This window comes from Lutra lutra, chromosome X (genome assembly GCF_902655055.1).
Source record: "Lutra lutra chromosome X, mLutLut1.2, whole genome shotgun sequence".
In the NCBI taxonomy this organism is placed as follows: domain Eukaryota; kingdom Metazoa; phylum Chordata; class Mammalia; order Carnivora; family Mustelidae; genus Lutra; species Lutra lutra.
The window spans coordinates 12823461-12836507 of NC_062296.1; the positions used below are offsets into that span (position 1 = coordinate 12823461).

At 40.3% G+C, this 13047-nt stretch overlaps 1 protein-coding gene across 8 annotated transcripts in view; it reads left to right on the forward strand.

Moving 5' to 3' along the window:
• ATP11C (ATPase phospholipid transporting 11C) overlaps window positions 1-13047 on the forward strand; it is a 182423-nt gene that overhangs the window by 136247 nt on the left and 33129 nt on the right. For all 8 annotated transcript variants that reach the window (XM_047715057.1, XM_047715055.1, XM_047715061.1 and 5 more), the window contains 3 exons: window positions 1727-1829; window positions 2920-3065; window positions 10475-10534. In XM_047715057.1, coding sequence (XP_047571013.1) covers window positions 1727-1829; window positions 2920-3065; window positions 10475-10534 — 309 coding nt within the window. The remainder of the gene's footprint in view (window positions 1-1726; window positions 1830-2919; window positions 3066-10474; window positions 10535-13047) is intronic.

Below are 13047 nucleotides of genomic sequence, written 5' to 3' on the forward strand. Positions count from 1 at the left end.
ATTCTCTAATATTCTTGTATTCATTCCCCGTGTCTGCTCGTCTATTAGCTATTTCTTAAAGTGTGTGACCAGCCTTCTTTCTTGGATGTTTGCACATGACATTGTACATTGTATTGTGTGCAGTTGCAGCTGATCGATAAATAGTTTTTGGCACATTGATTTCTTTCGCACGAAGAGAAGTTCTTAATCCAGGTGACCTGGGGCATGGTTAAAAAAAATAATAATAAAAAAAATCAAAAAAGAAAACAAAGAAAAACCATGTTTACCTATCTAAATCTTTCATGATTTTATAGTCCATGACTATATATCTTTTCATCTTTCTACAAGGACGACCTTTAATCTTCTTAGTCTATATTTTCAGGCAGGAGCTGTCACCCTTGCTAATTTTATCGCCTTCCCTAGACCTTTCCTGGCTGCACTTTCTCTTCTTTGAGGTGCAAGTCATTGCTGCACAAGTTTCACAGGTGCAATTAGGTTAACCAGAATTGTAGCTCATCAAATACAAATTTAGTGTGGGTTCTTTAAGTTTGTCTTTGACTCATTTACAGATTGTTTCTGAGAGTCTCTAAAATTTTTTTTAAAAAGAACCAAGTTGTGGGGAGGGAATAGGGGAAAGCTGGCATTCCACAGTAACAGCATTTTTGTGTTACATGGAATTGGATGTGGGGTTTTTTGTACACTATTCAGTACAACTAAAACATAACTGGGTTTTGTTTAAAGAGAAGACTGTGGGGTGGCTTAGCCTCGTATCCGTTATTTTTAATCAGTTGTGTTGAGCATGGAAACTGGTGAAAGCAATTCTAAGGACAGAATTTCTGCAAGGCATTAGTTAGCTTCCGCAATATATACACTTTTTTTAAGCTGCCAGATTCTAGACAGTTTTGAGGGGTGACGCATAAAGTGGTCATTATCTAAAATGTGGGGTGGGAGGGCGGCTGCTTACCCAATATACCTCCACACGTGACTCCACCAGGAGATGATTTCTTTCATTCGCTACCTGCCACGAACACAGCAGTGAGCTGCATTGTGCCACTGACACATCTTGAAGAGACACTCCAGGAAGAGTGACAGGCTTTATACACTTATCTCAGAGAACTTTCTGCACATCTCACTACCTTCAAGATGCCCGCATTTAAAAACGAAGCTACCTGTGGAAGAGATGAAATCATAGTGGGCATTGCGAGATTTAGTAAAGTGTAGCTGGCAGCTGGATGGGTGTAAGACTACCATTGGGGAAGTCCCTGGGAATATGGGAATGCACCAAAGGGAGTGGTTGGATCTGCAGGGAGTAGAGCTGGAAAGGTTCTAGAAGCATCGTTCTCTCATTTCCCGCGCCTATTCCAGTAACCCTATGCATGTTACTTCAGATCAGCTTTCTGGTCTCCACTGTCCCACTCAACACCTCATCTAAAAGGACACATGAAGCAATGACAAAAGAGGGAAACAGGTTGGCCTCTAGTATAGGTAGGAGACAAGGTTCTCTGACACTTCCTGTATGCATGGAACCCAAAAAAAGGTGGGCACTGGTGTTACATTTAAAATGCTACATTCTTTTGCCTCTGAGAATCGAACTAAAGGCTGTTGTATGTAATCCGCACCAAGCACCTTTCTGTTTGTTTGCAAGGCCTCCATTTACAAGTGTGAGTGCGGCGTATGCACTACTACAATGTCGTAGTCCCACATTCTGTTTGACCTTTTCTGTACCTCTTTTGTATTTAATGTGTAGATTGTCAGAATGGTGAAGAACCTAAAAGGCAGCCCAATAACATTGTCGATAGGTGACGGTGCCAATGATGTTAGTATGATCTTGGAATCCCATGTGGGAATAGGTAAGAACCACCTAATGAAATGCTTGTAGTTAACATGGTCTTCTGTTCGAGAGAGAAGCGTTGTGGTTACTCATCTTGAATTTTATTTTGGGAAAGATAATTATTCATTGAATGAACATCCTCATCTAACCTGTCCATCCCAAAGTCCTATCCATGGTGGGAACGTAGCAATACCAAGTTAGAGGATATTTTTATATTAACCAGGTCAAGTGAATTTCCCAAACCTACTGGCAGCGCAAGTGATCATTTAGCTCTCACTTTGACAGCTGGCATGCAGTGTTACTGATTTTCTGCCCCTGGCCACATCGCCTACTTACATTGCTGCACTGTATCTTCTGAGATTCTCAACTGTTTGGGACTAAGAAATGACACTTGGTAGGCTGGTTTTCCACGTGGCAGTATTCATGGGTGCTTTGGGCAGTGGTGTCGAGTTTATGTGTTGGCATGCAACCATAGCTTTTTCTACTGCCTGTACCATTTGTTCCTCCATGTCAGGCTGCTGATAGGCAGCAATCCTAATACCCCAGCAAGCCTTTTTTTTTTTTTTTTTTTGGAAGGGAAGAACTAATGGTATACAACTCTCAGGTGTACTCCTTGGTTATTCAGTATGGAAGTGGCCTAAAGCTGCTTGAGCTCATGGAACACTTGGGCTGCTACTCAGAGTTTCATTCAGTGAGAGGATTTCACCATCTTGTAACTCTCCAGTTTTGAGCTCCTAAACCACAAACCCCAGGTCTCTTGAGTTGCTTAAATATAGCCTCTTGTCTAGGGGCATGTACATTTACACACTTAACTAAGTGCCTTTTTTTCAGGTAAATATTCTGATTTAATTTTTTTCCTTAATTTTGCCTTGTAATGATTAAAACAATGATTTTGTTTAGTGGTCTTATTTTGTGTTATAAATAAGTAATTATCAGTTAAATTTTACTTTTTACTAGTAAGATTCATTGTCACTGTTAAAATACTTTTTGGTTAAAAGAATTTTAAACTACAGTGAACTGTGCCACATAAACAAGTTAAAACTGTGAAAATAGCAAATCAGGAGGTTGTTTATTTTATGAAGTACTCATAGAGATGTTCTCATTTTCAGGTATTAAAGGCAAAGAAGGTCGCCAAGCAGCCAGGAATAGCGATTATGCTGTTCCAAAGTTTAAACACTTAAAGAAACTGCTCTTGGCTCACGGACACCTATATTATGTGAGAATAGCACACCTTGTACAGTATTTCTTCTATAAGGTATGAAACAAAATAATCTATAATTGGACTTATCACCGTCTAACCCAGCAGTGGTTCAGCTCGGGCATAGGATTTTCCTCCCTTTTTTCACTGTTCCTTTGCGGTGTTAGTACTGAGATTTGTGGTCTACAAAACACAAGTGATCTATCTAATGAATCAGAAACTAGAAATTCCTGGGGCTCCTGGATGGCTCAGTTGGTTAAACGTCCTACTCCTAATTTCAGCTCAAGATTGTGATCTCAGGGTTGTGAGATCGAGCCTTGCTTTGGGCTCTGCGCTCAGCGGGGAGACTGCTAGAGCGTCTCTCCCTCTCCCGCTCCCCCCCTGCCCACACATCTGCATGTGCACTCTCAAATAGATAAAAGTCTTTTTTTAAAAAAAGAAACTAGAAATTCCTTTTAATGCGAGCAATTTAGGATGAAATTTTTAAGTCAGCTTTCTTGAAGTGGAGTTTAAATGCAATAAAATGTACCCATTAAAAGTGTACGGTTTCGTTTTGACAAATGTATACAACCACGTGACCATCATCCCAGAAAGTTCTCATGTGCTCCTTCCCAGTCTCCTCTACTTTGCACCAGTGACTAATCTGATTTATATTGCTATCCAATATATAGTGATACTTACAACATACAACATATAAATTTTGGTATAGTTTATGCAGTATGCACATTGGAGTTGCCTGTTTTAGAACTTCATATAAATAAAATCATATGTGCTCTTTTTGTCTCTGGCCTATTTCATTAGAGTAATGTTTTCAAGATTCAGGTTGTATCATATCAATAGTTGGTTCCCTTTTACCCTAAACAGTATTCTGAACTACTCCTTTTAGTTACCGAGTCCTCTTTTCAGGTGCAGTTGTACAAGTAAAGCAAATAGAAGCAAAATTGCATTCATTGAAGGGTGATGGGTCAAGGGCTGTGTCCTTGCTCAATCTCCTTGTCTTGCCCAGAGATTGCACAGAGCACACTCTGAAGTCCCATGAATACAGTACAAGCCCCTCATTTTATGCCTAATGAACCTGGCATACGTGAAGGTGAACTAACATCTATAGTATGAAAATCATTTTAAGCCAACATGGGCCAGAACTTGATATCTTGTCCTGTGTTCTGTTCAGTATAGTTTGTTTTTAGTTGTTTTTTTTTTTTTCGCTTTTTGCATTGAAATAATTTCAGACTTTGAAAAAGTTGCAAAATTAGTAAAATAATTTCCAGATGCTCTTTGTCTACTGTTAACACCTCAGATAACAACATAGTTATCGAGATCCGTAAATTGAAAGTAATTGGCACATTATTAACTAGTCTACATGTAGTATTGGAATTTTGCCAAAGGTCGCACTGGTAATCTCTCTGTGGTCCATCTCAGGCTCGTGACTGCATTTAGCTGTCATACCTCCTTAGTCTTCCTTATACTGGAATACTCCTATCTTCTTTGTCTCCGTGAGCTTAACATTTTTGAAGAGCACTGGCCAGTTTGTAGAATATCCCTCAATGCGGGTTTGTCTAATGCTTGCTTACCGTGAGAATCAGCACCAATACCATAGAAGTAATGTTACCTGCTGAACACATCATATCGGGAGGCCTGTGTTGTCAGTATTTCTCACTTGGGATAATGTTGACTTGGATAACTTGATTCAGATGGTGTTTTGGGGGTCTGAAGACCCTTCAACTGTAATCTGTGTAATTTCATTGGAAAAGAGCAGTCTGCTACTAAAATAGATACTTTATTCTATGAGTTAAAAATTTATTACTATTGTTACTTATTCTCTTACTCAAGATTGTTACAAATTTAGCCTATGTCCTTTCAACATGTCCCCACTGTTTTTTATTTTTTATTTGATAGTGATAAGAATGCCTCACCTGAGCTCTGCCCACTTAACAGATTTTGAAACGTACAATACAGTATTGTTAACTGTAGGTACAGTGGTGTACAGCAGAGCTGTAAAACTTGTCTTGCAAAACTAAAACCTTTTATCTGCTGAGTGTCAACTCCCCATTCTCCTCTCCCCCGCTCCCCAAACTTTTTTGAAGACTTATTTTCTGGTTCCATATGATACTCTAGGCTCATCTTGTAATTTTCCTGCTTTAGTCCTAGGTTCAGACATTTCTCCAAGGAACACTGCTTCCTTTTATTTGCAAATGGCATTTAGAAATCAAGATCTTTGTGCCAATTGTGCTCATTGCTGCTGAGCTGCCCTTGGTTCTAGGCCTTGTCGGCGAACAGAGCTAGGAAATACATATGAGGATACACGCAGATCTGTTATACTTGTGATTATATGTGTGGTGCGTACACACAACTTTGTTGGGCCAGAATCATAGGTAGCAGTATGAACCCAGAATGTGATCTCAGTTTATACTAGTCCTTTGATGCCAGCCAGTACCACAAGGTTTCATTCTGCCCTTCCTCTTTTCCTAATTTGTAATCCCTTTCTCCATTGGTGAGAATCTCAGTTCTCATTACCCTCAGTGTTGTTTATTTACTTGCTCAATCCAAGAATACTCATGATCCTGTGAGCAACAAACTAACTTGAGTGATGTCTTTGTTATGTACTTGTTTTTGTCTTTAGCCTTGGCGTATATCGTCAAAATACTATATGCAAAGTTATTTTTTTTCCTTTCTACCATTTCAGTGTGGCTATGCTCTTTATTTGAAATAGGGTTATGTTAAGTTTTTGTTCGTACACCATTTTGGTCCTTCATCTTTAATCCTGATTGCTTCTAATTATCTTTTTAAGTACGTAAAACATTGGCATGGTGTTCTCCTCAAGATGAGGTTCTCTGAGAATCTTGCTTAGTGAGTTAATGCTCTAATCGAAAGGAAAATCGTGCAATAGTGATATTTCTCAAATCCCTCTTGCAAAAAACCTCTTTTTCCGAAATGAAGGTTTTGAGGTCATCTGTAATTATCATCCTATCCACAGAGAGAACCAATGGGTGACATTTTTATGTGACATGTTCTATATAAATTAAATTGTGTTACAATGTTTTTGGGTTTTGTTTTTTTTGGTGGTTTTTTCCCCCAAGTAATAATCTCTACATCCAACCTGGGGCCCGAACTCATGACCCCAATATCAACAGTCACACGTTCCACCAACAAAGACAGCGAGGTGCCCCTATGTTGATTTTATACACTACTGGGTTTTTTTTTTCTATTTGTATATTGAGATACATTTCACATAACAAAATTCACTATCATACACTTAAAGTGTACAATATGGTGTCTTTTAGTGTATTTGCTATGATGAGCAACCGTTGCCACTATATATGTTCCAGAACATCTCCATCATCCCGTAGGAGGTCCCATACTTACTAGCAGTCAGTCCCAAAACATACCGTTTTGCTCTTTGCCCTTTTCACTTAATAATATATTGTGAACAATTTTCTCACCCAGTTAATTATTCACCTAAAGCACGATAATGGTGTGGGATCCCAAACCCCTGTGATTGGACATTGAGGTCACCTCCCCAACAATACCTTGGTTTTCTTTTATCACCAAGCATTAGAGTTCACGTTAGAGTGAGCCTGCCCACTCAATTTTGTCTACCAGGGGATAGAATTAAGAACTTTCTTACCAAATTCTAGTTTGTAAGCACATTACCAAGTTTGTGTGCAAGTTAAATGATGCAGACCTTTATGGTGGTTAGATTTCATGTCATGTATTTCACAGAAGGGAGAGCGCAGCAACTGTTTCCGTGTGTCAGTTTCCTGTGATCAGTCCCTGGTCTTACTAGCTTTCTGTTTCCTAAGACACACATAACTGCGAGGGGTGCCTGGCTGCTCCATCAGTACAGCATGCAACTCCTGACACAGGGTTGTGAGTTTGAGCCCTACGTTTAGCATGGAGCCTACTTACAAAAATGTTTTTTAAAAAATGTGTTGGGATGCCTGGCTGGCACCGTCAGTAGAGCGTGTGACACTTGATCTCAGGATTGTGAGTTTGAGCCCCATTGGGTGTAGAGACTACTTAAAAATAAAATCTTAGGGGCACCTGGGTAGCTCAGTCTTTAAGCATCTGCCTTCGGCTCAGGTCATAATCCCAGCATACTGGGATGGAGCCCTACATCGGGCTCCCTGCTGGGCGGGGAGCCCAATTCTCGTTCTCTCTCTCTCGCTGTGTCTCTGTCAAATAAATAAATAAAAGCTTTAAAAAATAAACTAAAAAATCTTTTTTTTTTAAAGATTTATTTATTTATTTATTTGACAGAGATCACAGGTAGGCAGAGAGGCAGGCAGAGAGAGGGGGAAGCAGGCTCCCCACTGAAGAGAGAGCCCAATGCAGGGCTCAATCCCAGGACCCTGGGATCATGACCTACCTGAGCTGAAGGCAGAGGCTTTAACCTACTGAGCCACTCAGGTACCACTAAAGTAAAGAATCTTAAAAAATAAACAAATATGTACATATGTAAGTATGACCCCAGGTTTACAGATCTGCTAAGACCCCATCATCCAGTATCAGCTGGTATCCAGGCCAAACATAGATGATGGTGATAACGATTAACCCAGTATGTGTGAGATACTTTGCTGGTTGACAAAAGCACTCTATTTTCTTAGTCAGTCCTCACAAATCTCCTATGAGCACTTACTATTATTTTCATTTAAACTATGTGCAAAGCAGAGCTCAGACAGTTTATGAAACTTGTGGGTCCCTCTTCAGCTCAGAGGTGGCAGAGCCGGATTCCCATAATAGGGTCATTTACTCTCAGTCCAGGACTCTTCGTACATCAGTTAGGGTCTGTCAGGCCTCGGCCTCAGTCATTGAACAGCCCCACTTGGAGACGGGTGGTTGGTTGTTCTCTTACCCGCCCCCCCACCCCCCATCCCACCCCCACCACTGCAGGCCAGCCCATGAAGATTTTTTTTTTTATTAATTTTATTTTTTATAAACATATAATATATTTTTATCCCCAGGGGTACAGGTCTGTGAATCACCAGGTTTACACACTTCACAGCACTCACCATAGCACACACCCTCCCCAGTGTCCATAATCCCACCCCCTCCCAACCCCCCCTCCCCCCATTAACCCTCAGCTTGTTTTGTGAGATTAAGAGTCACTTATGGTTTGTCTCCCTCCCAATTCCATCTTGTTTCATTTACTCTTCTCCTACCCCCTTAGCCCCCCATGTTGCATCTCCTCTCCCTCATATCAGGGAGATCATATGATAGTTGTCTTTCTCCGATTGACTTATTTCGCTAAGCATGATACCCTCTAGTTCCATCCACGTCGTCGCAAATGGCAAGATTTCATGAAGATTTGCCCTGCGTATCTGCCTAGCTCTCTGGTCCCATTCCTAACGTCCGGTGTGCCTCAAGGTTGTGGCCTGCAATTCACGCACCTACCACCAGATGGAAGGGATGCTCTGTTAAGGAAAACAAAACAGGCATTAAAATGGCTGTTTACCAGTGGCCAGTAATTAACATATCCCTGTTCGCAATGTAGGAAATTATTTGTGTAGGTGATGCCCTCTGTCTTCATAGGCTCTCTGTGCCCATTATCATCTAGGTTACTGAGTTAGCAGTATTCCTTTTCCACTGCTGCCTTTTATCCCAAGGTGGTTTCTAATACTTCGAACCCTCTTCCTTCCTCTGACCTTGCCATTGCTTCTTCAAATAACAATTACTTCACTCCTGAAGCACTTCAGTGGTGGGTTTTCCGGTCTTCTGTTTCTCCATTCATGCACCTTGCATAATTTGGCCAAGTCAACCTTAGGAAGCTGCCAGTCTTTAACCTGTCCTCTAGAAACTTCACTCTCCATTGTCTGAGGATTAGTCTGTCTTTTAAGGCACCCCGTGACCTGACCTTGTCCTACCTTATATGTTTAAAATACATGCACTTTGCCTTGGTTCCTGCTCTCAGCATATCCTATCCGTCTTTAACACCTTGTTCAAGTTCTAATTTCTTCATTTATTTAGTCAACAGACACTTTCGAATGTGTTACCATGTATCAAGCACCATTGGAAGACCTAAAGATTCATAATGGAGTAAGACAGGCAAAGCCTCTGTTGTCAGGGGACTTACATTCTAGTGGCAGAGTCAGACCTCCCCTTCCCACAAAGCACCCCCATAATCCCCACTGAGTACTGCCTCATCCAAAGTCTGAACACTTTTTCAGTATGGTCCTGATTCTCCCCAAATTGATGCATACATGTGTCACCCTTCTAAGAGATGACCTTGGGAGCTCTGGCACACCGATGCTTGTAGGACTTAATTCAGTACATGGGTAGCCCTTTTCTTTAGGAACATTCCCCCAGAGCTTATAGTATATTCACTTAAATATCGTTGGCTATGGCAGATTTCATCCTTCGAGGATGCATTGTATTTTTAAAAACAGCTTCAAGTCTCCTAGCCTGGTAAATTAGCTAAGTGAGAATGTGTGACAGAAGGAAAGAGACTAGTTTTCTGATACAGCCCAAAAATGGGCTCTTGAAGTGCTACCCAGAGACAAATCCAGAGACATCATGAACAAGTGACAGCAGCACTCAAGTTAAGGACCCATTCTACCCTGACGGATGGCACTCGTTTGAAAAGACTGGTTCTGGGGATTTTGCCTGAAGATGTTCAATTTTTTTAAAGATTTTATTTATTTATTTGACAAAGAGAGAGACAGTGAGAGAGGGAACATAAGCAGGGGGAGTAGGAGAGGGAGAAGCAGGCTTCCCACTGGGCAGAGAGCCTGATGCTGGTCTCGATCCCAGGACCTCAGGATCACGACCCAAGCTGAAGGCAGCCGCTTAACAACTGAGCCACCCAAGCGCCCCATAATTTCAGTATTTATAGTTCTACCTAGTGGCTTTTACTGTATTATGAATTCTCAGCTTATATTTTTTTCCTGTTTGTTTTTAGTATTCTCCCAATTAACTAAGTCCCTTAGGAGTAAGAAGCTTTGCTCTGTTCTTTTTTTTTTTTTAATTACCCACAATACCATCTTTGCATATAATTAGGTAATCAATAATAATATGCCAATTATTTGATGAGGCAGTAATAAAGACAGTAAAGTATTAGTTGATACTGTTAGAGTCAGCAGACACCATAGCAGTATCCTGGCTGTTCATTGGCATTAATTGACTTTACTTGTACACTTTGAGCTTTATGTCAGTCTACCTTGTGTTGATTTTGCAAATCAAATTGGCATTTAAGGGGTAATACCTAAATATTTGTATTTGTATGAGCTCATTTCTTCCCTCAACAAAGAATGGCAAGAGGTTCTCATTAAGCGAGATCCTCTTTCTGCTTGGTAAGGCAAAAGTTGATATTAACATGAATTAATCATTTGTCTTTGAGTTGTTTGCTTGCAACTCTAATAGAGATTTATCGTGTTACGATATTAGAAGACTTGGGATTTGGAGTACGATATCCTGTGTTAGTTAACAAAGTTCAAGTGAAAACATTAACCCTTTTTTACATTTTTTTCCAGAACCTTTGTTTCATTTTGCCACAATTTTTGTACCAGTTCTTCTGTGGATTCTCACAACAGGTTTGTTTCCCTAATTATTTGTTATAATTGACTTTACATTGGCTATTAATAAATTACCTTTTTAATGTATTGGATTGTAGAGATGAGAGAGGTATGTTCAAAGTAAAAGGATTTTTTTTTTAATTTTTTGGTTCAACCGTTGATCCTCTTGCCCTGGTTTTTGACAGTAGCAAATGTTTATGTCTCTGTTTGGGTGATGTTCTTATTATTACTTTCTTCTTAAAAGCTATTTGGTACCTCCTGTTGGAGTTGAGATAACCTTCAGAGTATTTCTTTTAATCAGTGTAAACCATGTTTTTCATTAATCCTAATATGGTATATTTTAATATTTCATCGAATAAAATCACACCTTTGCAGTTTCTCAGGTTGATTTTCTAGAAAAATTTTGCTTTCTCAATAGGCCAAGAAGCTTTGATCCCTGGATAGATCCTCGGATTATTTGAGCAACTCTGCATTTCTTGTCTTATGGTTTTATGGTTTATTACATAAAGAACAGGCTATGTGTTATTTTGATACACAAGTGGTGGGACAGACATGCACATTTATAGCTTTAACAACTAAAGTGTACCTTGTGTCGCTTCTAGTGGAAGTACAGCCCAATACAGGAGCGGGAGTGCTCAATGACGGAGAAATTTTGTAGTTAATCTGTGAGCAGTTCAGTGATTGTGCCGTGCTGAGCTATTGATAACATCAGCACAGATATTAAAGACCAAGTTTCTAAATTTCAAGGCACGCTTCATTCTTCCTGCAAGGAAGCGATTTTTTTCCCTCATTTCTTGGTGGTATTTTTTAAGACCGTGTGTTCTTCTGAATGGGAAGTGAGTGCTCTCTTTCCCTAGAACTTGCCTCTTCCTCTGGCTGTGCTCTCTCTTACGACAGTGCCGTGTCGTCGAGCGTGCGGTGCCACTTCCGCAGGTTGCTTTACGGGTGAATCATCCACCAGTTGTAGGAAGTGCCGTCAGCTTCTTGAATGCAAAACTAACAGTCTCAGTTGCAGAGAGTTTTCTGAATTATGTCGAATCTGCTTTGTGTGAACATTCAGATTACTGCTGGTCAAATGCTTCAAATTCCTCACTTCCGTGGACGAGTGCAAGTGTTAAAAAGACATTTCAGGTGCGCCTGGGTGGCTCAGTCGGTGAAGCATCTGCCCTTGTCTCAGGTCATGATCCCAGGGTCCTGGGACCGAGCCCCATATCGGGCTCCCTGCTCAGTGGGAAGTCTGTTTCTCCCTCTCCCGCTACCCCTGCTTATACTTTTTCTCTCTCTCTCCTTCTCTGTTTCTCTCTCTGTGTGTCAAATAAATAAAATCTTAAAAATAAGACATTTCAAATTTTGTAGCAAAGTGCTAAAGGGAAGTTGGCTTAATCTGGTTAAAATGTTTTTAATTTGAAAGGAATGTGTCTATAAGTTGTATGAAGAAAGGACTTACTCCTTCTAAAGCCAGCTGAGACTCAGACCCTAGTCTGTCTGGGGTCTGCTTAGGTTACCTTAGGTTACCTTAGCTGTTGAGGTTTCCGTACAAGTTGGTCTTTGACTTCCTCAGTTGCTCAGATGGTGGGCTCATTCATTTAATGACTATCTCTTGAGTGCCTACTGTATGCCAGGCTAAGTGCCGGGGGTATAACTGTGATCAAAGCAAAGTCTTACCCCACGGAGCTTGCCATATAGTGTTGGGGGACAGAGAGCAATCATACGAACGTCGGCTACTGATACAAGCTCTGAAGGAAGAAGTGAACCATTATCGACTGGTAGAGTATGAATGAAGAAGTCTGCTATTTTAGAGAATCTGGAAAGTTCTCTCTGACTTTGAGCAGAGATCTAAAGCAAAGGAGAGAGGGAGCTGTCAGACATCTTAGAGAAAAAGTATATTGGGTAAAAGAAGGTCTCTCTGAGGTGGTCGCTTGATGTACAATATCATTATTTTTTACTTTGGCCTTGTGCTAGTGCTAGATGTAGCGACCATTATTGCAAATATGTTTAGAGTACATAAGGTAGTCAGCCTTTTTCAGCTCAAGTCCACATCACATGTTCTCTCCAACCCTGGAAACTGGAGGGCAAGCTATAGAGAATGTAGAAATGGAACCAGAATTCAGATTGTTTAAGCAAAAAGCAACTCTTTCTTTAGCAAAGCTAGGAGAGTACTGGTCTTTTTCCTATGTGAAAAGAAAACATTTGTAGCAGGTTTAATAAGAAACTATTATCAACTAAACCTGTTTATTTTGAGGACATTCTGTCTCCTAATTACGCGTCTAAGAATTACAATTATCTCTCATGTAACATCGAAGTACCATAGCGGAACAAAAATAGATTGATCCTTCTTTTGTTTGACTGAAATTCAAGACTAAATTACTCACCAGGCAATCTTTGCGTTTGTTTGTTGTTTTCAATCTTCAATCACCAAGCTTTAGTGAAAGTGGAGTAGTTTCCAATGAAAATGTGGTATTGTGTGCCAACAAACCGATCATCTCCCTTGAAAAGTAAAAAGAACAAAACACCTGTTTAGGGCTTCTTTT